This window comes from Mustela lutreola, chromosome 9, assembly GCF_030435805.1.
Source record: "Mustela lutreola isolate mMusLut2 chromosome 9, mMusLut2.pri, whole genome shotgun sequence".
Lineage (NCBI taxonomy): Eukaryota > Metazoa > Chordata > Mammalia > Carnivora > Mustelidae > Mustela > Mustela lutreola.
Genome location: NC_081298.1, coordinates 24,340,771 through 24,366,400, shown reverse-complemented (window position 1 = coordinate 24,366,400; position 25,630 = coordinate 24,340,771). Strand labels below are relative to the sequence as shown.

Here is a 25,630-nt window from a genome sequence, read left to right as displayed (position 1 = left end):
AGATTTATTTATTTATTTGACAGAGAGAGCATAATTAGGCAGAACAACAGGGAGAGGGAGAGGCAGAAGCAAACTCTCTGCCAAGCAGGGAGCCTGATGCAGGACTTGATCCCAAGACGCTGGCATCATGACCTGAGCTGAAGGCAGATGCTTGACGATTGAGCCACCCAGATCCCCCAAAAGAAAGAGCTATTAAAGACCTGGCCTGGAATCTCTCTTCCTAACTCTTCCCCACCTCCTCTTCTGTTACTGCAATGATTCTCATGAAATCTTTGTCCTCTAATCAGGATGGGGATTGTATCTCCATTTTTATAGAAATCTGAGGCTCAGATTAGAACCCAGGTCCCTTGTTAGGTGATAGATCCAGTGTAGCAGGAATGAGAACAGAAATCTTAACCAACTAGGTCTTCATTCTCTGGAACCACCAAGAATCTTCACGAGGAAGAAGGAATAGAGGAACTGGTTTTGAGGCTTTAGCTGATGATGAGGCCAGAGCCAGGTATAGTCACAGTAAGTGATGATTCAAGAACATGACAGAGAGTGATGAGAAAAAGAGTTCAGGGTAACCATAGATTTGCTAGGCCTTGAAGATTAAGAAGTTTTTGAATATATACAAATGTAGACAGGCATTCTAAGTGAGAGAACAGCATGGACAAAAGGATGAGAGCTGAAAAGCCCATGATAGAGGTAAAGCATACTTGATGACCAGATGAAGTCATACTTAGCAAAGCTGAAGTGATTGGAAGCCACAGTTTTCCTTTTTCTTTCCTGAGCGTGGGATTTGGCATTGGGAATATTAGTCTGGCGGTGTGGACCCAGTGGTTAGAGAAGGAAGGGATAGGGGGAGACTACTGGAAGACCAGAGAAGAGGCTACAGTAACAGTCTGTCCTTATTATGTCAATAAATTCTAAAAAATATTCCAGCCTTGCAGGCAAGAGCTAATGGGATCCTGAACCAAGAGGAAGTTGTCACAGTAGAGAATAAAGAACGGTTTGGATATAGAGTTCTTAGAACAACAACAAAAAACCCATGAGGACTTCACAGTTGTGGGAGTGGGGCATGAGGAAAGGAGAGATTGGAGAGCATAAACATTTGGAGTCTCAGTACTTGGAAGAATGGTTATACCATTTGCTGAACTGTAGAGGAGAAGATGAGTTCAGTTTGTTGACATGTTGAGTTGGAGGTACTAATAGTCTATTCCCCTTACTGCCCACCTCCAAGTATCTCTTCCTTTGTCCTTTGACCCAGGCCTACAGAAATCCTTCAGTTCCCTGTATTTGCTGCTTTGCCTCCAGGCCTGGAGCCCCCCAGAGATCCCTTCACCCATGTCTTAGAACAACTGTCACTCTCTTGTCTGAAATACAATAGTGCATGTAAGATTCTTGGTACCTAGTCTATTTCAAAGGGTACGTTCAATGTTAGTGGCTATTAAATGGCTATTGTTGTGGTTATCACTTTCTGCTCATAGTAGCTAGAGATGAGAGAAGTGTCTGGAACCACCTGACAGAAGGACTCAAGAGTCCTTCATCTGGTACTCAGTAAGAAGCTGGGCTGCCAGTAAATGGAGAGGATTTCAGGCTGGGGGTAAATGAAGCTCTGAACCATATTGGTTAGGACTAGAGAATGTTTCCTGTCTTTTTTCTTTAGTTTTTCAGAAGTTGGTATTTCAGAAGTTGTTATAGTATGGTTAAGGGGATAGGGCAGGCCTCGGAGGTTGGATTCTGGGTTCAAATCTCAGCTCTACTTTCTCTTAGCTATGTGACTTGGGCAGATTTACTTACCTGTGCCTCAATTTCCCGAGTAGTGAAATTGGAAAATAAGAGCAACCTTACAAGATTTTGTGCGGATTAAATGAGTTAATACAAATAAAGGGTTTACAACAGTGCTTGGCTTGTGCTTCTGTTCTCCTTAACCCCGGAGTCTCCTCTATTCCACATTCCAGGTAAATATAACCATTTCTCTGTTTTTTAACCATCCTCACTATCAGAGAAGGGGACAAAGAAAGAAACCTGAATCCAGTTTTAAAAGTGCTTTTAAGTTTGTCCCAACTGGGGTCTAGGTTATCTAAGCTGGAGGAACCTGGCCCAAGATTGAGAAACAAAGTTGTCTAGGTGACCTGAATTCCATTCCCATTCTTTTTTGTTAAGATTTTATTTTTAAATAATCTCTTTACCCAATATGGGGCTTGAACTCAGAACCCCAAGATCAAGAGTTGCATGTTCTACTAAGCCAGCCGGGTGCTTCTCCATTCCCAGTTCTGCCACTGGTTCACTTTGATCTTGGGCAAGTCACGTAACTTCTGAGCCTCAGTCTCATGTGTAAAATAGGGAGCATAATTATTTCCTCTTCATATATTTAGTATCTCATTCTTTCCAACACTGCATTCTAGTTCTATTGACTTTCTTGTTTCCTTTAAGCATAACAAGCTTATTCTTGCCTATTATTGCTGCAGCGTCTTTGCACTTGGTATTCTCCCTCTCTGAAACAGTCTTTCTTCATAACTTTGCAGAGCTTACTCCCTCACTTCATTCAGGTCTCTTTCTGGTGGAGAAGGTTTCTCTGACCTTTTTTTTGGTTTGTTTTTAATGATTTTATTTATTTATTAGAGAGCACGAATGGGGAGGAGGGGCAGAAGGAGAGGAAGAAGCAGACTCCCTGCTTAACAGGGAACCGCATGTGGGGCTTGATCCCAGAACCCTGAGAGCATAACCTGAGCCAAATAAATGCTTAACCGACTCAGCCACCCAGGTGCCCTGGGTTTCCCTGGCCATTTTATCTAAAGTAAGCCTCATTCTCCTCCTTGCCATTCTTTCCTCCCTTACTCTGGTTTATTTTTCTTCATAGCATTTAGCATAGCCTGAAATAATGTATTTAATTATCAGCCTGTCTTTTACAAAGATGCAAGATATGTGAGAGCAGGAACTTGGAATACCTGTGCTGACCTAAGTTCATGCCTGTTCTGAGCAGGACACTGACTGACTTCTCTTTCTGTTTTAGGTGAGCCCTGTTCTCAGAGGCAGCTGGTGCTGACCCTGTGACACAAAAGAGAAAATTGTGGGCTGAGCTGAGTCTTGGTACTGGTGAGTGAGGGTCTTGGGCAGACTCTGGGCAAGTTTGGGCCAAGATACAGGGTAATTACCTAATAAGGTAAATAGAGCTTATTTTATCTTTAGTACAGGTAACTTCTAGGCAATTATTCTCCTACTCTATGTCTGAGAGATTGGCATAGGCATTCTTCTGTACTGGGAGGAGATTTTTTTTTTTTTAAGATTGTATTTATTTATTTGACAGAGATCGTAAGTAGGCAGAGCAGCAGGCAATGGGGTGGGGGGTGAAGCAGGCTCCCTGCTGAGCAGAGATTTCGCAGGACCCTGAGATCATGACCAGAGGCTTTAACCTACACTGAGCCACCCAGGTGCCCAGTGGGAGGAGGTTTGAAACTGACTTTGTGGAACTGCCATGAGATGGTTTGGGATCATTTGTGGTGAATAAGGCAAACCAGGCTCAATTCCTTCTGGCTTCTGCCAGCTGCTTTGTTTTGGAAGTTATCCTGGACCTGGGAGCTAAGCCTATTCTCCTATAAGCTCTCTTAACTTGACCTTATAGCTCTTAGAAACTTTCCTGATGGCAGTCTTGAATGTGACTTACCAAGCCCATAGGTCAGCGTCAGAAACTGGTTTTATCAGTCCTGGAAAATGTGATTATGAATGGTGGTGAAGATGGAGTTAAAGAATTGGGGTCATTTAAAGGGAAAGTCAGAGGAAACTTAGAGGGGAAAATCACAGATGGTGAGATGGGAAGGGGAATCCACACATTAAGAACCAATTTTGTTATGGGTCTCATTTAATCTAGACAAAATCCCATTTTATGGATGAGGGAATTGAGGCTCTGGAAGCTCATAATTTGCCGGGGGTTCACATCTGAGAATCTATAAAGCTGATGTTAGAATCGGTCAGTCTGATTGTAAATAACATTGCTCTCCCTGACTTGGCAGGCTTTCCTTGGACTGCTAATCTCCCCGGAATCCTGATTTTTCTTACAAAGTTCAAGAAGACAGACCTCCTTAGGGATACAGGAAGAAGGTCTAGTTATTTGAGGGGCCCAGCAGGCAGGCAGGCAGGAGTTGGGGGTGTCTTCTGATGCAGTGGCATTTCCAGTGAGGGAGCCTACAGGCTAAAATAAAAGATAGAATCTAGCAGTTAGAGGCCCAGGCTCAATATAACTGGAAGGAGAAGAAAACACCTGTAACACATGAGTTACTGTAAACGCCGGCTCTGAGATAGGGAACTGGACAGCTGGATTGGGGTTGGGAAACATGGGTCTTTATCTTCTCTCTCAACATCTGCCCTTCCTTATTTGTAAAATTGAGGTGCTTCCCTGCACCCCCTTATGTCTATTGTGTGTATACCAGCCTGCAGGATGTTGTAGAGAATCAAATGAAAAATGCAAGTTGGAAGGCTCTGTGAATTGTAAAGCAGCATGACTGAAATGAGAGAAAGTGAGAAGAAAGCATTATAAGTATTCTTGGCACCTTAGTCCCTGACCTATTTCTGCACCACTCCCCAAAGGGAAAAGGGAAGATTTTCCTTTGGAAATTTGTGCTGCTAATCTTCTGCCTTTTTCTTCCTCTTCTTACTCAGGTTTTATCTGAGGCTCAATCTTTCCACAAGGGAAGGGATTCCAAGGTACAGAGACAAAGCCAGGCAGCATCAGCAGCCTGGTTTGCAGCATCAGCAGCCTGGTTTGCAGCAGGTGGGCTGCAGAGTGCAGGGTTTTTTTTGTTTTTTTTTTTTTTTAAAGATTTTATTTATTTGTCAGAGAGAGAGAGGGAGCGAGAGCGAGCACAGGCAGACAGAGTGGCAGGCAGAGACAGAGGGAGAAGCAGGCTCCCCGCCGAGCAAGGAGCCCGATGTGGGACTTGATCCCAGGACGCTGGGATCATGACCTGAGCCGAAGGCAGCTGCTTAACCAACTGAGCCACCCAGGCGTCCCAGAGTGCAGGTTTAAATGCACTCACACAGCCTGGCTCCAAGGCCACTCCTAGCACAGATGTTAAAGCACTTTTCAAGGGTCCATCCCCAGCGTGTGTCTGCACTCACTGACAATTCCACATAGATCTTGCCTTGTTTCCTACTGTCCTCTCAGAAGAGGAAGGCTGTTCCTATTTTGGCCTTAAGTACCCTGCCCATCCCCACCCCTCACCTTTCAACTACTAGTGGAAAAGGCACTTAGGCTATAGCCTCATAATCTTGTCAGAGGCCATGGTCATCTAGTTTTCCCACCATCTCTCTCTCGCCCTTGGGAGTGATACTAGGCCATTCTTTTTACATTCTGTAACAGTGGACATTTTGTTTTTGCTTCTCTCTGCCTGAAGGTGTACAGAGGGGTCTGTCCCCAGCCTGGTGCTCTTGGAATCCACATTAGTGAACCTTCCCTCCTCTGAATCTCCAGGCTCTTGCTGCCGCCTCTTTTTGTCTGGTTAACCTAAGTTCTGTAGCTCCTGGCTTTCCATGGCCTGGGTCCCAAGCTTGGACCTTACTGTTTTTGTACTAGCTGCCCCCTGAAGAAGTTCTAGTATTGATTGTTTAAAAATATGAATGATTCCATGTAAAAAAAAGTATCTCGCTTATTTATCTGATACACTCAAGTTTCTACTAAAAACAAATTTCAACTAAAAAGAAGGAAACAAAGCATTGTCATCCTTAAGCCCTTGCACAGCAGTAATTTATTCCTATTTTTATATGTTGTTGTAACAGGTTTAGCAGTCTGGTTTCTAAACCCCCATAGGATTCAAAGCAGCATACCAGAAAAGGACGAGGAGCTGCTATATTAACAGCAGCGAGAGGTGAGAGCTGAGACCTAATAGTAAGGAAAGGATGAAAGAAGAATGATAAGAAGTTAAAACAAGTATGGAGGCCATTCAATTGAGGGGCAGCAGCTCTACAGACACCTGTGTGCTTCAGTGAAATGGAGTTGGTAATTTTTAAGGTAGTTTTAGATTCTTGTTGAGGCCAGCATTATCAGAAAATGCTAAATGATTTATAATGTCTACTATATTATCAGATGCTATACTGAATGCTCTACATAAGTTGATTTCATTTCCATAGCAGCTTGGGAGGTAGGTGGTGATATTCTCATTTTAGAAATTACTAAGACTCCGAGAGAGACAAACAGGCAGTGATTAGAAGAGCTAAGCTTAGAACCCAGAAGAATCCAGCTCTGGACAACCAGGTTTTTTCTATTAGCCTATATTGGCTCTTTCCCCGTTACCTGAAACCCTGGTCTTTCTCAGGTTCTTGAGCCACTGGTTTCCCCCTACCTTCTTTGTATTCATTCTCCTATATAAAACTTTATTTTTAAGACATTCATCAGTGAGTATTTATTGAGTGTCAACCATGTGCCAGGCACAGCTTTGAAATATAGCAGTGAAGAAAATAGTTTTCTCTTTTGTAGTTTACGTTCTAGTGGAGGAAAACAGATAAACAAATGAATATGTATGAAGAAAAAGTAGGGTAAGGGAACAGAGAGGGACTTTGTGATGAAAAAAGGCTTCTGTGAGAAAATAAATCTGTGTAGAAATATGCAGGAACTGAAATAGTGAGCTCTGGTGTATCTTGGGGAATAAAATTCCAGGCATAGAATTCAGCAAGTTCAGAAACCCTGAAACCATCACATGCTTATTGTGTTTGAGGAGCAAAAAGAAGCCAGGTGGTTGGAAATGGAGTGAGCAAGAGGGAGAGTAGAGTATGGAGAAGTCGTAGGGTAGACAGGGACCCAGATCATGCAGGGCTTTATTCTGAGTGAAACAAGAAGCCGTTGGTTTGTTTTCAGTAGAGGAATGATAAAATCCGACATCCAGTTTAAAAAAAAAAAAAAAAAGAAAAATCCCTGTGCCTGATAGTACAAGTTAAGACCTCCGTCGCCCAGCATAATGTTGAATAGAGTTGGTGAGAGCAGACGCTCTTACCTTGTTCTCGGTTTAAGGAAGAAAGTGTTGTCTTTTACTGTGAAGTATGGTATTAGCTGTATAGAGTTTTTTGTAGATGACTTTTATCAGGCTAAGGAAATTTCCTTCTATTCCTAATTAACTGAGGTTTTATTATGAATGATGTTGGATTTTGTAGATTATATGTTTTTTGGTCTTTATTCTACTAACATGGCATTACATTAATTGATTTTTGGATATCAAACCAACCTTGTATTCCAGAGTAGTTTCCCCTCCTCTGTTTCCTGGAAGAGTTTGTGATGGATAGGTATTATTTCCTTTTTGATTGTGTGATACAGTTTATCATGGAGGCCAGTGTGGGCTTGGGCTTTCTCTGTTGGAAGATTTTTAATTACTAGTTTAATTTTTGTTTTCTGTTAGGTCTGCTCAGATTTTGTTTCTTTTTGAGTCATGTTTGATAATTTGAGCCTTTCTTGACATGTTTTCATTTCATCTAAATTGACTAGTTTCTTGGTTTAAAGTTGTCCATGGGGTTGCCTAGGTGGCTCAGATGGTTAAAAGTGCCTGCCTTTGGCTCAGGTTGTGATTTCCAGATCCTGGGATTGAGCCCCACATCCAGCTCCTGGCAGGGAGTCTGCTTCTCCTCTCTCCCTCTTCCTAACCCTGCTTGTGTTCTTTCTGTCTTGAAATGAGTAAATACAGTTGTCGTCTTTTTTTTTTTTTTTTTTAAAGATTTTATTTATTTATTTGATAGGGAGATAGAGAGCACAAGTAGGCAGAGCGGCAGAGAGAGGGAAAAGCAGGCTCTCTTTGAGCAGGGAGCCTGATGTGGGACTCGATCCCAAGATCCTGGGATCGTGACCTGAGCCGAAGGCAGAGGCTTAACCCACTGAGCCACCTAGGCACCCAACTCTACTTTTAATTTTAGTTCCTAGTTTTGGCAGTTTGTATCTTCTCTGTTTTTCTTGGTCAGTCTTGCTAAATGTTTGCCAGTTTTGTTATCTTTTCCCAAAGAACGAACTTTTGGTTGCATTGTTTTTCTGTTCCCTAATTTCTTTCTATAATCTTGATTATTTTCTAACTTTGACTTTCTTGGTGGCTGGTTTGCTTTTCTTTTTCTAGTTTCTTAAGACTTAGGGGGTGTGTGTGTGTGTGTGTGTGTGTGTGCGCGCGCGCGCGCGCGCGCGCACGCGCGTTTTAAGGTGCTTTGCAGCCCAAACGAGTGGTTTTCAGTATGTGGAGCTTCCAAGAGGGCCTCACAGAAACAGTGGGGTGGGAAGCTTGTCTGCATTTTATGTGCCCACTGGGAGGAAAGGGGCTGGAGCTAGACCCATAGTGCTGGGCCCATAGTGCTAGGCAGCCTCAGCCCTACCTGTTCCAAGTCAGGATTTGGGTCAGGCCTGAACTTCATGTAGGAGATGGGGGTGGTGCAGTAGGAGGGCAGGTGACAGACACATGGAAAGCCAGAGCTCCCCCAGGCTTCTGAGGAGATTTTGCATGATACACAGAGCTGGTCAAGATAGTTGCATACCTCACCGACTTCAGAAGCTTCAGGATGGCTTTTGAGACCTTGCAGAATGCCTCCATTTCCAGTAATGACTGAGATTCTAAGCAGAAATTTAATTCTATTAAATAAGACTTAAATGCAGATCCCTTAGTCAACATTGAGGTGTTGATCTGAGCAACACCTGGGCTTGTTGGTTATTTATTTGTGATCTTTAGTTCCCTCATCTACAAACAACGAGTAACAGTTTATACCATTGAACTGTGTCGGGCATATGTCAACTAAGTGCTATATAAAACTGCTAGATACTGTACAAATGTAAGGGACTGTTCATGTTAGTAATTCTGGTGATAGGGACCAGGAACAAAGTCTGAGAAGGTCCAGGAGTAAAAGCAGTGCATTATTATTCTTCAAGTTGTGGGATGAATGTCTGACTAAAATGGTCTTTGTAGCTTAGTAAGGCAGAAGGTTCCTTGTCTGCCAGTGTAATAATCAGATGACAGCTAGAGAATTCTGTGGAGAAAATCTGAGGGAGGCCACCAGAACAACTCGTGTAAGAAGCAGCTGTTCCTGTTCTTTCCCCACCCAGGAATTTTGCCCATATTCATATTCTCTGGTTCCAGAAACAGCCGGCTTTCTTCAAGGTTTCTGTCATAGGAAAGCAGTAAGGTCCAGCTCACTTGGGAAGGAATACTATGTAAAGGGCTCTGAGCTATCTTGGGCTCTCTGTTTCCCTTCTTCCTTCCCCAGTTTTCATTAAAACTAAAGAAGATCTTTCTGTCCCACTGGAACAGCAGCCAGACAGAAGAGGGACTGACAGACCCTATAGGTCAGTCAGATCAGCTACAGGGCAGTTCTAAGGATGTGGCAGAGAAGCAGGGTCCTGAGCCTAAGAATAAGGACAAGAGATCAAAAATCCAAACTGTGAAACTGGGAAACAATAGTTCAGGAATCCAAGGTCTATCACCAACCATGGTGTTCGAACCCTGAGATGAGTAGGGCATGAATTGAGGGGATTTATGATTTCATGGGGGCAGATAAAGAAAAATAATAAAACTATCCTACTGAAGACCCATGTTAACAACAAGCAGAAATTGCTTCTTTTGAATTATTTGTCCTTTTGTATTGTCTGAATCTCCACTGCTTCCCTTCCCTCATTGCCTCCCCCTGCCCCATCTTCCCAATTAAGATAGTGTGTCAGATTATGCACTAAATGCATAGGGCAGAAGACAAAACTTACCTACAGTATACATTTTTCCTGTGTACCCCTGAACTGTAGTTTCCTCATCTGCAGAATGGGGAACAAAAATGCCTGTATGGTTATTGGGATGCTATTAGGAAATATGAAAAACATGCATGGCCTGGAGTTGGTGTTAAGGCGTTCGTGACTAAAATTCTGATACCCCGTGTTCAGGGTCCGATTACAATAGAAGGTGAAGATCCTGCCCCAGGCTCTTAACCCTGTTTTACTAACTCCATCTTGTGAAAGCATTTTATCTCTCTGGGCCTCAGTTTCTTCTGCTCTAAAAAGAAAGATTGAAAGTTGACCTTTTAATTGCTGATGTCCCTTCTAGTTCTGTGCCTCTAGTTCTGTGCACATGGGCCTGTGGTTCAAAGGCATCAAAGAGTCAAGATGAAACAGAGAGTCAAGAGGGGGGTCAAAGAAGCCTCTGTTCAGTCATCCTCAAGGCTACAGCAAGGACAGTTACAGAGAAAGAGCTGTTATCTGTATTGAGCAGGTATTGGAAGTATCTGGGAGTCTGCTTCAGGGGCAGTGACTGCTTGTTGCCCAATACACAGAAAAGAAATACCAGAGCAAATCAGAGTGGCCCAGGTTGGAGACCCAAGTACATACCTAGTATGAGACAGACTGTTAGGCATAGGACCCAGTTTGTGCTCTGTTACCAGTCTTTTGGTGTTCCCAGTCAAATTATTTTTCTTTCTGCAGCCTTCATATCCCCATCTATAAAACGAATTAGGTGATGTATTCTCCAAGGGCTTCTTTAGGGCTTTCTAAAATTTCATTGTTTACTTTCTTCTGGCTCTCCTTGGTGTTGATTTCATTTATATGCAAAGGCTTTACAAGCCAAGCTTTGTCTAGCCCTAGAGTATTTAGAAGGCTCTTGAAACCATGATTTCAGGCCACTAAGAATCATAAATTTTCAAGCTGAGGAATGCCTTGGTCCACCTGGTCCAACTTGCCTCATTTAACATTGGGAGGTAATGCAGCAGAGTAGAAAGACTACAGGCTTTGACAGCAGACTTTGAATTCAAATTCCAATCAGTACTAGCTTAATCTCACAAGTCATGGTATCATCTTCTGAAAATGATGACAATAGAGTATGAGGCACAAGAGAATTACCATTATTTGGAGGAGGAAAGAAAAAACAAAGGAGCGAGAGGGAAAGTCACCTGCTCTGGGTTGAGCTGAGATCAGAACCTAGGTCTCTTGTGTCTCCGTCCAGAGTTTTCTCTAGAGCCAGGGTCACTTGTACTTGTGTGTATGTTGTAGCAGAGATTAGAACCAAAAGCATGTCAGCTTTCTTAACATATTCCCCAACAGCCTTCTCAGCTCCCCTGTGGCTTGTGTCAATAACACAGCCTGCACTTGTTTTAGAAACCAGCGCTCTATAAGCACTTCTCTTTGATTTGCTTTGGCTGGTACAGGATCCAGATGCTCTTAGAATAGCACATGAGACTCTCCAAATCAGCCCATTCCCATTCGGAACTTCCAGCTCTGATCTGCTGCTTACTCTGGGGTTTGTCCCCAAGTCCTCCCTACTTGTCATGTGAATCACATTCAGTTGTCTTGCTATTTGCCCTTTCCCTCTTGATGGAAGTAACATTTATTGAGGTGCCTACTATGTGCCAGATACTGTGATTATCTCCCTTAGTCTTTGTAATTCTTAAGTTACTAATAGCTCCAGAGGGAAAGGCTGAGGCTCAGAAGTACATGAATTTGCTCGAGGTCACATACCTAGTCTGTGAAAGAGCTGGGTTTGAACTCCGGTCCTCCTAACCCCATAGATCCCACTGTAAGCTTTTCCCTGAGTACCATACTGCCTCTCTGGCGTCAGCCCTCCCCGAGGGTAGATTATTCAGGACTATTCAGACTATTCAGGAGTGGCGTTAGCATAATGGGAATATCTTCCATGCCTTCAGTGCCATTTTCCCATGAGTTTCTTTGCCTGCCTCCAGGACCCAGGTGTGTGGCCCAGAGATCCAAGCACTAAGCAAGAGACCAAGTTTCTATCCTCAACATGGGACACTAAATCCCTCATAACGATGTACTTGTCATTTTCAGAATTGAATGAGGGCAATATTTCAAGCATTTGTAATAGCAGCTTGGACATGCAGGGAAGGAAGAAAGAGGGTCTGTACATCTCAAGTTTGATAGGCCTCCTTCAGGGGACCTGGCAGGAGAAGAGACATACACATGAGAGATTTAGGAATAAGATTGTTCTAATAAGTCCTCCAATCTCTACTGGCTTTTCAGTTACAAAGCACTTGATTTGTAGAGATCTTACTGTGAGGAAACTGAAGGCACCTGCCTTTATGTCACAGAGCCAGTAGCTAGAATCCAAATCCTTAGTCTTGATAAGGTCAATGAGTCTGAGCCCTTCCTGAAAAGGGTTCTGTCCCTGGCCTTGGGTCCTACCCAGTCTTCAGTTGCTAAAGGTGCAGACCCTAAGTCTCTGCCCTTTTCTCAGCCCTTTGCTATTTGTGCCCTTCCTCACCTGCTGCTACTCAGCTGTTAGGGCTTTTTAATGAGACTTCCTTCTAATGATATATTTTTTAGGAGTAGGGTAAGAGGATATATTTTTGGCTCTGCATTTTCCCCCGGATCATTTGCCATAAAATGATGGACTTTTAAGATGTCAGAGTGAGAAGAGTCCTTAACAGACATCAAGTTTACAGAGAAACCCTTTATAATTGTGAAATTGAGGCCCAGTAAGGGGCAGTAAGTAATATGCCCAGGGTCACACAGTGAATTAGCAGGTCTCCTGACTCTCAGCTTGGTGTCCTTTCTACTGAGCTTTATGTTATTTCATAAGTGACCACCTGTTCCACTTGACTAACAAGCTATACCTGGATGTCAGGCTTCTTGTGCCTCCTTCCATCTCTTGTGAGATAGGCAGACCTATGTGTGTTTGTACTTTGTCAGGGTATAATTTTCTTACATATGGTGAGCTTGTGTCAAGTTTTGTTTAACTTCATGAGTATGGAAACTAGAAGGAGAATAGCTGAGAAACGGGATTTCGTGTTGGTGGAAAAAAGGATTGCTGAAATTAGATTGCTAAATTAGATTCAAAATTGATTAATGTCCTAATGAAAAGGTAAAGTTCGGCATTACCTTCTCTGCTTAGAAGTGCACCTTCTCTGTTTTGTACATCTTAACCTCTAACTTTGCAGTTTCAAAACATTTGGGCTCTAACCATTTGTTGAATGTTAAGTCAAACAAAATTCTATTCTCCAAAAGTATCAGATGAGCATTAGATGACTCTGAGATGTATATTAAAAAATGTACTGGGGCGCCTGGGTGGCTCAGTGGGTTAAGCCTCTGTCTTCGGGTCAGGTCATGATCTCAGGTCCTGGGATCGAGCCCCTGCATCAGGCTCTCTGCTCAGCAGGGAGCCTGTTTCCTCCTCTCTCTCTCTGCCAGCCTCTCCGCTTACTTGTAATCTCTGCCTGTTGAATAAATAAATAAAATCTTTTAAAAATAAAAATAAAAAATGTTCTGACAGGACTTTAAAAGGTCACACAGTCATCTTTTTGCCTTGTTTCTAAGTTTTAGATAATTTTCCTTAACCTACCACCACTGAAAATTACCAGAGCCTCTTGTATTAAAGCTAGCTAGAGCTGTCCCAACCCAGGAAGGCACCTTTCTGCTCAGGGCACAGACCCTACTTCCTTGCTGAAGCTTCTGGTAGCAGCCATCAGCAAGATCTTGAACTCTCTCCTAAAATTCTACTCACTGGCTCGGAGCTTGGCCTTTGCTGATCCTAGATTTGCTTCTTCCTCTGGTCAAGGAGGCTCTTACCTTGCTTCTGGTTTCCCTCAGGGCCGTCTTGGATGCAAAGAGGTTATGTAGTCCATCTGGAGGAAGTTTTGAACACTGAGTTCTATTTGGGTAAAGTAAGTAACTGCTTTCATTATGTGGTTTTGTCTCTGAGCATGTTGCCCATCTTTTCATTGTTAACAACCAAGGCGAAATCTTAGTCCTCTTTCACTGGGACTATTTTAATTGTCAGTTAACTCCTCTCCCCACCTCCAGTCTTTGCCTCTGAAGTCTAACCTCATCCAATCTCCTTAGAATGTCATTCAAAGCTCTGCAAAGACTTTCTTTCTTTCTTTCCAGCCTCTTCTCTATCCCTCTCTTCCTCAGTTGTTCCAAAGGAGTTCATACTAGTGAGTAGAAATCTTAAGGAAACCAACTTTTGGACAGCGTGAAGGAAGCCTGATAGAGTCTACCGAAGAAGGTTTGAAAGTGTTTTTAGTTGTGGTGCCATGTAAACACCCAGTTTGATAAACATTTGTGGCAGGCACAAGCATACAGGTCCTCAGGAGAAGGCAGATGCATGGTCAGGGTCTTTGGAGCCCATAATTGATTAAAGAGGACAGGCAGGTAAGGTAAATAGACTATAGTGACAATCACTGTAATGGAAGCATATACTTGTGGAGCTCTTACTGTGCAGTAAGAGCTTTGGGCAGATGGAGAGGGAGGACGCTAACTGCCTGAGAGATCAATGGAAGTTTCTCAGAAGGACTTCAAAGATGAGGTCTTTGACAGTTGTGAAAGAAATATTGGTAATTGTGAAGGGGCGTCTGCAGCTTCTAAGCAATGAGACATTGAGGACAAAGACAGAAACTTAGGTGTATGTCTCAGAGAAGGGTAAGAGAGGGTAAATGGTCCAGTATAGCCAGATTAGAGGATTTCAGGAATGGAGTGTGGTTAGGGTTAAAGTTAACAGTAAATTGGCTAAACTGCGTGAAATCTGACATTCCATTTAAGGAAGTGTGTGTGTGTGTGTGTGTGTGTGTGTGTGTGTAGTGTTTCATACATAGCATGTGATAATTATCTTTGAATTAGGTGATAATGCATTTGTCTATTTGTGCATGTATATAATAACTGTGTATATAACTGTGTGTGTATTACATTTGGAGATAATTTGTGAAGATCCACTGAGGCAAAGTGAATGTTAAAAAAAATGGACCCAGGACAGATTAGACCTAAGCTTACTTGGGTTTGAACTTCTGAGATGTTCTCCAGTTCACAGGCCCATATGTTAATCATTGCATGCTAGAATTGGACTTTCAGGACCAGTGGTTCATCCATCCATTCAGTTCTCTATTCATCAGATGCCTGATGATACTCTTGGAGCTGGGATATATATAGTAGTGAACAAGTGAACAAAATGCATTGCCTTCATGGAACTTGTCGTAGTGGGGGAGACAGAAAATGAGTAAATCATTAGTTAGTCTCTCATTATGAAGAAAGATAAGCAGGAGTAAAGGGTTAGAAAATGGCCAGGAACCTTTTTTTGAGGAAGATCATTTTTAGCTGATAGAAGAGCAAGTGAAAAGTCCCCAAGGTAAGAGCATGTTTGTAGAAAAACTGGAAGACACACAGTATGGCTGGAGCAGCACCCTGAAGGGGAAAGAAGCGGATCATCAGGCTGGAGAAGGGAACACCTGAGGCCAGAACATACAGGGCCTGCATTTGTCCAATGAGAAAATGAGGCTGACTAATCAGTAGCCAAGGCCTTACAGCAAGTTATCTGCAAGGCCAGGGTTGCTCCCATCCTGGTTCAGCTTTCCTGCCTTTGCCTCCCTGCTTTCTTCTGGTTTTGACCCAAGATTAATTTGGATCTCATTTAATCCCTTCCTTCTCCCTTCCCTCACTCAGTTCTCTTTTCTCTCCTTTTATGCCTGAGGTTCTTGTCACACCATTGTGGTGTTTCATTTCAGGCTACTTTTCTTTATCACATGGTAAGCATTTCCCAGGCCCACCTTTGCACACGTGACATGGTAATAGCATGTTAATAGCATGATTCCTGGAAATCAAATAAAATGTCCTTGGACACTTTTTAAAAGATATTTATTTATTTGTTTGTTTGACAGCGATCACAAGTAGGCAGAGAGGTAGGCAGAAGGGAAAGCAGAGAGCCTGATGCGGGGCTCGATCCCAGGACCCTGAGAACATGACCTGAGCCGAAGGCAGAGGCTTAACCAACCGAGCCACCCTGGTGCCCCCACTTTTTTAATTTCAACCCCCTGATATTAGAAACCCAGAGAAGACAGGTGATTTGCCTAAGACCACCTATCTGGTTAGTGGCAGAGCTTGATTTCCTTTGCCACTCAGTCCCTGGCTTTTTATTTTCTGCATGCTGCCTCCCTTTCTTAGTGTCGAGCAAAGGGGAATCAGGTTGTGACCCATGTAGTTGGCAAGAGCAGCTAGCATTTAATGGCTTTCTGCTGTGTGCCCTTACCTTAGCTTTTTTATTTGGTCTTTGTCATGTGAATTTACTGTTCTGGCCAGTGTCTTTGAACTACCACACTTTGCAAAGACAGCATGTTGCTAAATTCTGCACCCATGTTCATGATATCCCCACGCTTGAATAAGCAAGCAGCCTGCTCTTATCCTTCAGTCTTTATCCAGGCTTGTCTTTGAAGTCCAGCCCTAGTCTTATCTCCAGAGAAGTAATGTGGAAAGAGCATAGGGTTTGGAGCTGGGTATATATGGATTTGAATCCCAGCACACACTGGGACAGAGTAATCTTGGATAAGTTACTTGACTCTTTTTTTTTTTTTTTAAATTTTTTATTTTTTATAAACATATATTTTTATCCCCAGGAGTACAGGTCTGTGAATCACCAGGTTTACACACTTCACAGCACTCACCAAAGCACATACCCTCCCCAATGTCTATAATCTCACCCCCTTCTCCCAAACCCCCTCCCCCCAGCAACCCTCAGTTTGTTTTGTGAGATTAAGAGTCACTTATGGTTTGTCTAGTTACTTGACTCTTGAGAGCAATTTTCTTATCTATAAAATGGGGATGTTAATACCTGCTTAATGGAGTCATTAGAAAGATTATTTACGGTATTATATGTGTACCCCTCAAGGATCCTATAAAGAGAAACTTACTCTTCCTCTATGGTGCATCCTGTATGCTCTCCCTTTTTTCTGTTACCTAATAGCTAACACTCAGGGGTTTTCTGTGTGCCAGGGACTGTCCTAAGTACTTTTAAAAAATAATTATAGTACATGAATCTATAATTCTCTCAAAGTAAAAAAAAAAAAAAAAAAAGTAGAAAGCACTAATCTCATTTTTTTCTATTTGTATTCTTTTGTGTGTATTGATAGATGGTCAGGTTAAGATTCAGTGTATGCCTGTGTTTTGGTGTCGCTGTTTTCTATCTGTGTAAACTTGGATAAGACTCTTGACCTCACTCTTAAATGTTTCTTTCACAAGAGCTCTAAGATTTCCTCCGTGTAACCATTTGGAAACCTGACATGCTTACCTGCTCACCTTGGAAAATATGTTGATGATGGAGCAGTAGTAACTGGGCTGGCCCTATATGACTTGAAGAAGACCAGATGGGGAGGCAGAGAACTGGGTGCCTGGGAGCCATTAGATCAAGGATTGGCAGCTCCTCTCAAATCAAATAAATCAAAAGATTTCTAGAGTAGGAGCCTTGGTGGTGGTGACTCTGCTTGGATTATGTTCTGAGGATAAGGGGATTGCCAGTTTCATTGAGAGGACTGGCAATGCCTAGCCACCGTTGCTTGTGCCTAGGCAAAAGACAGTGTATTGGTGGCAAGTATCCTAGCATGGCTGTGGGTGCCCACAGACTCATTTCTGCCATTCATGACATCAGCCCCTGACTTTTCCCCCTGGAAAAGGTTGCTGTGGTTTGATAGAAAGAGCCCAGTCTCTGGAGTCACATAGATATGAGTTCAGATCCCTGTCTGCCAATTGCTAATTGTGTTTTTTACTCTAATTCTTACTTTACCTTCAGAGTCTCAGTTTTCCTGTCTGTAAAATAGTGCAATTGATAACAGTTTTGGTGGTGTGAGGACTCAGAATACTTAGGTAGATAGGTGTCACATCACACAATACCCGATACTGAGCAAATGGCCAGTTGATCTGTTGCAATTAGCTCTGTGAAGACCAGTGTCTTTAGGCGGTGGCATTAAAGTCTAGGGTGGCTCTTATTCTCTGACCACCTCCCCATCCCCACGTGCCCCCCAGAAATGCCCTGTATCCCTCCTTTCCTTCCTTAGATTCCGGCCCCAGAAATGTCGGGCAAGAAGGAGCCTCTTAGGCTAGTCTCTGACTCCCCAGGCGGTATAGCTGAGTGAGCAGGATTGTTACAGAGCAGAGAGAGGACCAGGGCAGGTAGCTCAGGTGGCAGCTGATGAACAAAAAGGCTTCTCTCTGTTCCCAATAAATTGGTCCTTGGGGATCCTAGCTTTGAAATTCTAATTGACACAGGAAGGAAAAGATTCATTAGACTTTGGACTCATTAAAATGCTCTGCTGCTTACCTACGATTTATTCTTGGCACTTCATCAGGAGGAATTAAGTAAACCAACGGGCTGGAGGCTGCTGACAGTGAAGTCTGCTTGTGGAGTGGGGATGTTGGGCTTCCCGTATTGTGGAGCACACAGTTGGCCTCCAAATTTCCTCACACCTAGGATTTAGCATGAGTCTAAGGCTGGTATGCTGTCGGTGTTGAAAGGACCTTTCGAGATGATTAATAGATAATAATAGCTTACTTATGGATCATCAAAAGAAGGACTGGGGCTTGTTCAAGATCACTGAACACAGTAGTGGTAGAGCTAGAATTAAGAGTCAGTTAGGTTTCCTGACTTCCAGGCCAGGAAGCTTTCCCTGCATCACCTTTGAATTTCTAGAGCCAGTATTAGATTCATTCCGGTATTTACTTTGAGGAGATATTTTTGACACATCTGTGTGCCAGGATTCTGTGATAAACAAAAGAATCACAGGAGGAAAACCTGACCCAGAATTAGATTAGAAAGGCCTCCAAATCTGAGGGGTGACTGGGAATTAGCTCAGCAAAGAAGCAGATGAAGAGTATTTTAAAGCTGGGAGACCAGCACATACAAAGGCCCAAAGACTCTCCAGGAATGGAAAGTTGAGTCTTGCTAGAATGGGAGAATTGAAGACGAGAGGAGTTGTTGAGTCAAATCTGTGAGGTTTAGGCCACTTTCTCTTTGGCTATAAGATCCCTAGATTAGGCATCCTGTGTTCTGGACGTGTTTCTGCTACCAGTGTTGGTCGTCTTTAAGGCAACATTTAACATCTTTTACGTGTGCCATGCTGACCATTGAAATACGAAAGTGCATAAGATGGTTGTAGTCCCCTGTCTCAGAGATATGTCAGTTTAATGAGGCAGACAGACTAATAAACAACTCCTTTAATAAATCAAAGGGATTTATTATAATAATACAATATTATTATAATAAATGAAAAGAATTTATTCCTCTGCTGCCGGAAGCTGGAGTAGAGCTGAATGTGTTACTGTCAGTATTTCTCTGGGCTTTGATTATCTCACCTCTCAAGCGGTGATAACCACTGTTCTGTGTGGCTCATGAGCTGATGGGAAGACAGCCTTGTAATAACTGGCATTTGTGTGGCAGTTTGTGGGTTACAAAATACTTTTCCACCTTTAATTAATTAATCTTAACTATAATCATCACTTTGGAAACTTCCCCCTGATTTACAGATGAGGAAACTAAAACAGATATTAAGGCCTGTTCATGGTTTCACAGCTTTTAACAAAATATAGGATTATGAATTATGAGTTATGAATATTAATAATTATTACAGTAAATCTGAATAAACTTTGGAAAGTAGAAAGATGGCAACCTTTCCATCCCCTATTTGTGCAGCACATCTCCCTTTTCCATCACAAGAAATGCAAAGAACATCTCTGAGAAAGGCAGGCTAAGTTGGTTGGGGAGAAAGAAAGGGAGCTTATTTCAAGTCTTTCCCAGATTGGGCTCTGAATTTTTAAGACCTTATTTCCCAGTGTCGGTTTCTGCTGTTCCGTGTCATGTCATTTACAGACCTTGTCCCAACTATTATCTAATTAGCTACACATACCATCTTAGGGGGTAGATAGAGCCTGTTGTATGGATGGGTAAACTGAAGGCCACAGAAGTTAAGAGTTTACTGAATTATTCACAAGGACTGGAATCCAGGGTTCCTGACACCAAACAGATACTCTTAAATTATAAAAGGTAAGCTCCTTTGATTGATTTCATACAGTTATTTTCTTTTCTTTTTTTAAAGGTTTTTATTTACTTGTTTGACAGAGACAGCAAGAGTGGGAACACAAGCAGGGAAAGTGGGAGAGGGAGAAGCAGGCTTCCCGCCTAGCAGGGAGCCCGATGTGGGGCTTGATCCTAGAACCCCGGATCATGACCTGAATTGAAGGCAGATGCTTAACAACTGGGCCACCCAGGTGCCCCATTAATTTCATGTAATTCTTGAATATACCCCATGAGCCAGAGACTTTACTATATAGGGGAGCCTCTGGTTAGGCTCAAAACATCTTGGTCCAGTGCTTTCCTTAAGAGCAGGGACGTCTATTATTTATTTCTCTGCTATTGGTTTTGGCCTTAGTCCACCAGAAGCTGGAGGGAGCAGATGGTCATAGCAATGTGGATCATGAGGGTGTGATCCCAGGCAGGACTAGAGGATGCGTTGAGAGCCATACATCCGTATACAGCTGCATGTGTCCCTAGGCCCCTGCCCAAGGTAGTTTTCTATCCCAGAACAAAGTGAAGCAGGCCAGCGCAAAGTGAAGCTCCCATCTTCCTTCACCCCACCACCTCCCTCTCCCATACACACACATACTTGGTCTCCTGGATATATTTCATACAAAGGCTTCTAGGACCTGCTGTTCCAAATGACCCTTTGGACCTATTTTTCCCCCAGAATGTTCTAAAATGAGGTAAAGGAGTCTTGTCCCACAGCTATTCTGGCATCTCCTCTGTCCATAGGCCTCCTACCAGGCTCCTACCTACGCTGCTGCCTTTACTACTGACTCCTTAAGCAGATGTGCTGCTTGATGTGACTTCGACAAACACTAAATCGTAGTCATTACTGAGAAATAACATGTTTCTTATTTATCTGAAAAGTCTTGATTTATTTTTTATTTTTAAATTTTATTATCATTATTATTTCATTATCCAAAATCTTAACTGGAAAATTCTAAGGAGCACTGTGGGGTGGTGAGCGACTGGGATTAGGACAGTTGACTTCCATGATGGAAAGCATAGAATAACCTCAGGTACCTTACAAATCACAGAGGGAAATACCAACATTTATTCACAGTGTTTCAAGTGCCCCTCAGATTCATGTCTTTATACATTACAGAGCTCTTTCATGCATGTTACTGCCTTTGAGGCTTAGAGAAGCTCTGTGAGGGAAGCAGTGCAAGGATTACCATTCCCACTTGATAGTTGAGACCAGGGAAGGTTTGTGACTGATAGTCACTAAACAGAATGAAGACTTGAGAGACCAGTAGTGCTGGGTTTGAAATCTGGTGCTCACCATTTGCTAGCTGCATAACCAGGCAGGTTACTTAGCCTCTCCAGTCTTCCATTTCCTTCTCTGTAATAGGATAACAGTATTTATGTCTTACGGTTATCTAAGGATTAAATGGTGTAATGAATGAAAAAATGCCAAGAGTGTATAGAACAAGTATTAGAACCTCAGTAACTGCAGGTTTTCCATCTCAGTGTTTTAAGTTCTTGTATTCTGAGTTTTTGAAAATTAGTACTCTCTTTATAGCAAAATGAGCTATATGTCATACATTTCTATTAACCAAGGTTTTATTTAAGTGCCTTACTGGGTTAAGAAAGAGAACTGAATTAGTGGGAAGCAGGGGTGCTGGGGCATACTGGCTAAGTACCTCTGATACAAACCATAGTGGGTTAGAGTGGATAGAGATACCAGAGGTCTGTCCTTGTGTGTCTGTCTTAGAGGAGATGTTAATAAGCTGGGAGAAGTCAGACCAAAAAAGGCAAAAGCACATTTCTTTACTGCTGACTTCTTAGAGCCCTAGTGTGCATAGGACTTGGCAGAGCAGTGTGTTGGGGGGAGATGGAGTACACCAGCTTTCCTATTTGTATTTGACCTCAGAGCCCCTTTTGTGAGGAACTGTCATTAACATCTTGAGGAACACTGCTCTTCCATGGAAGAGTTCATGTATCACTGAGCTGATCTAATTCCTCTGTTTTCTGGCTGAGGTAATTGAGGTCTATCACCAAGTTTCCAGAGCCACTCCGCAGTGGAATCAAGTTCAGGATGCCTGACTCCCTCTTGGGCCACACTACTATTTGTAGTCCACCATTCTTCCTCTTCTGGCCAACAAATCATAAAAATTATGGAGGATTCTGCAGACCAGTAATCAGAGTCATGTCAGAGCGGAAAGCTTTCGGTTTTGATGTGTTTATCCCACTAAACAGAAAGATTAGGAAACAACAGGCTTAATAGCCAACAAATGTTTCCAAACAGTTGAAAGACCAGGGGCTGGGACACTAGCTCAATGTCTGGAAAGGTTCGTCTAATCCAAAACATTTTATTTAATTTATTTTAAAAAGATTTTTAATTTTTATTTATTTGACAGAGATGACAAGTAGGCAGAGAGGCAGGCAGAGAGAGAAGGAAGCAAGCTCCCCACTGAGCAGAGAGCCCGACATGGGGCTTGATCCTAGGACCCTGGGATAATGACCTGAGCCGAAGGCAGAGGCTTTAATCCACTGAGCCACCCAGGTGCCCCAAATCCAAAACGTTTTAAAGTCTGTTCTTTCCTTTTTTTTTTTTTTAAGTATTTATTTATTTGAGGAAGAGAGAGAGCCTTTGAGGGGAGAAGGTCAGGAAGAAGCAGACTCCCCGTAGATCTGGGAGCCTGATGCGGGACTTGATCCTGGCTCTCCGGAATAATGACCTGAGTTGAAGACGGTCGCTTAACCAACTTAGCCACCGAGGTGCCCCTTAAAGTCTATTCTTTAAGAAGTTTCCATTGCATTCAAGGGCTCATTTTAGAGGTTCACATTTGAGTTCTCAGTGATGAGCCCACTCACAGCAGTAACTATGGTGAAGATTTCGAGACGGGTTTGGAGAGAATGTGCCAAATTTCTGTTCCTCCGTCGCAATCTCCACTACAGAATTTAGCGGTAGAAATCTGCTGGGTTTCTGTCTAGACCGTGGCAGAGGGAGTTGTCCTTGACATTTAGTGGACACTATCCTTGCATTTTGCTAAGCTTTGTAGTTAAGATCTAGTTAAAAACATCGCCTTTGCATTTGCAAAGTTGTGCAGTAGACTTTTCAGACCACATCTAATACTCAAAACAATTCTGTGACGGAGGTTATCTTCTACCTGTGTATAAGTATGCTAAGACTCAGAAGGGATAATGACTTGTCTAATGTTTGACAGCGAATTAGTGATATATTCATGGTTGTATTATAGGTCCCTAGTGCAAGTCTGACATAGTAGATACTCAAGAAGTATTTATTAGATGAAAAAGTAGTATATTCTCAGGAATGGACTTCCCATCTTCAAACTCTTTGATCAGTGTTCTTTCCAGCAAGCCAGCATGGTAGGACTCAGTAGTTGGGCTTACTCAGTGTTGCCAGATAATTCAGAGCGAGGGGGTGGGGGGCTGGGTGTCCCTTGCTGTGTTGATTGGTGACAAGGATGGAGGTTTCTAGCCTTTGCTACTCTTCACTTGATGAGGAACTTCTACATATTTCCCCACGGAAAGCCCAGATTCAGCAGGCTCTGGGCTGCAACTTCAACCTCCCTACCCCCACCCCTTTTTAAAATTAATCTCTGCACCTATTGGTGGGGCTCAAACTCATGACCCTGAGATTAAGAGCTGGATGCTCTACTGACTGAGCCAGCCAGGTGCCCGTCACCCTCTCTTTAGAGCCTCTGCTACCTGTAGTCTGCTGAACATAGTGGTCCCCAGTTTCTTGCTCTGTTTTTGCTCCCATCCCTGTCTTACCTGTTTTTCTGCCATCCTGGTGGGTGAGGAACTTGGGCTCATCTCGTGAACACCAGCTGTACAGTTTACTTTTATTTTTTAGTTTTTAAGATTTTACTTATTTATTCATGAGAGCCAGAGAGAGCCAGAGGTGAGATGTGAGACTCAATCCCAGGACCCTGGGATTATGGTCTGAGCCAAAGACAGCCGCTTCATCAGCTGAACCACTCAGGCGCCCTGTACAGTTTACTTTTGCCCTGTCGGGAGCACTGAGAAACCATTTACTGAAACAGCATTCACCTAGGATTCTTTTACCTCTTTATTAGCAGAATTTCACTGAGCATCTACTGGCTGCCAGGGCAGTGCCAGAGGCTCGGATTGCAAAGATTAATGGAAGAGTCTCTGTCTTCAGAGAATTCAGAGTCTCCTGGAGAGAGACAGGTGTGTGAATACAAAAGTGCAGCAAATGTTGCTGCAGCAGAGATCTGTAGAGGATATTGGGTTCCAGAGGAGGAAATGACTGGATCTGCTTGGGGGGTAGGAAACAAAGGCTTTTCTGAAGAGTTTTCATCAGGGGCATCACATCAGTGGATTTGTGCTCAGAGAACTACTCGGTGCCCTAGCCTCTGTCACCACATCAGAAATTGGCTCTGGTCCTGCTTTACTGATGAAGCAATCTCTTTCTTACTTAACCTTACTCAACAAGAAGAGTATGATATTTGGAACAGTGGGGTCAATAGTACTTTAATTTAGGAAATTCCTGAATGCTGAACTCGATGGTACATGATCTCATTGAAATCTCATAACAACCTTTTGGGGAAGATACTGTAATATTATTTCCATTTATAAATGAGAAAATTAAGACCCAGAGAGGTTAAGGTTAAGGATCATATGGCAAAGCTAGGATGTGAGCCCAGGTTGTCTAACTCCACAAAGTCATTCTTCTGAAGGGCCTCAGAAAGAGTTCTTGAGACCTTCCTATAATTCTTACCTCAAAGACTTGTACAAATGAGAAGTAAAATACTTAGCAGTGCATCTGTTACATAATTAATTAATATATCATAATATTTATTTATTACATTATATAACAGACTTTTCTAAAGGTTGGGGTGGATTAGGCCCTTAGAGAAAGGCTACCTTTCTCTTTCTCTGGACTCTTTTGGCTATGTTCTCTGTACTGCCTGCTTCTTTAAAAGAGGCATGGACGATGGGGGTGGCGGGGGCAGTGGTACATGAAGTTCACTTCAGCAAGTACTCCCTGAGCTCCCACTCTGGGCCAGAGCCTATCCTGAAAGGCAGAGGGCATGCAGAAATGAAAGAGTGTGGTCCTTGCCATCAGTAATTCACAGTCAGTGTAGGAGAGGAGATAACACAGAAACAGACCATTTGAATACAGCTGTGTAAGGTGGATGTTAGCCGGCACATCAGATCCCACTGCCCATGGCTCATACCACAACTAGCAGGGTAAGAATGACTATTACATTAATTGTTGAAATAATCATCCTATTAATATCCTTGTCTTCATTAAAGCAGCTGTTATTAATGTAGAAAGTAGGTAATACCTTAGAGAAAGGTCAGCAGCTGCTCAAAGGAGACTTTTAACATGCTCAATTGGAAAAACCTGTTTTATTTTTTATGGTGAGCGGAGGAAGGGGCGGCGGGGGGAGATGGTGTTCCAAAACTGCCAGCAGAGCTGAGGGAGTCCTTGGCTTGAGGAATGTACAATGGGGAAGGATTTATGTCCCTCAGGCCTCCCCTCCAGCCACCCTGTGTGCTCCTTAGTTATCACAGACTTTATAGCTTCTTATACCCGGGCTCATTTTTTTTGTTTGGCAGAATGAGCAAGAAGGGGGAGGTAGCTTTCTGAGGCAGGACATCTGCCAAGAGAGGCAGTGACCGAGCTTCTGCTGAGGTTGGCAGGGGCTGTGCCAGGGCAGCAAGGGCACTATGAGTTGTGTGTATTATTGCATGAAGTACCTCTACTTAATCGATCCATGAGCATTATTGGAGTTCCTGCCATGTATCTAATAATATACTAGGTGATGTGAAAAGTACCCCAAAAGTTTTATGGTGCTTGGTGAGAGAAGAGAGATACATGAGACAAAAAGGACAAAAGGACAAAAAGGAGTCAACACTGATGGGATGTTCAGGGG

The 25,630-nt window shown here is 42.9% G+C and overlaps 1 protein-coding gene across 10 annotated transcripts in view; it reads left to right on the top strand.

Moving 5' to 3' along the window:
- The window catches only part of RALY (RALY heterogeneous nuclear ribonucleoprotein), an 80,798-nt gene that overhangs the window by 32,256 nt on the left and 22,912 nt on the right, over positions 1 to 25,630 (top strand). For 6 of the 10 annotated variants that reach the window (XM_059133491.1, XM_059133488.1, XM_059133492.1 and 3 more), the window contains exon 2: positions 2,999 to 3,081. The exons of 1 other annotated variant lie outside the window; for it this stretch is intronic. Coding sequence is in view for 3 of the 9 variants with exons in the window: in XM_059133485.1 (XP_058989468.1) it covers positions 13,525 to 13,587 (63 nt within the window). In the remaining 6 variants the exon portion in view is untranslated. Of the gene's footprint in view, positions 1 to 2,998; positions 3,082 to 13,513; positions 13,588 to 25,630 lie in introns of all 10 variants that reach the window. 3 more of the 10 variants (XM_059133485.1, XM_059133487.1, XM_059133486.1) reach the window with 1 other exon arrangement.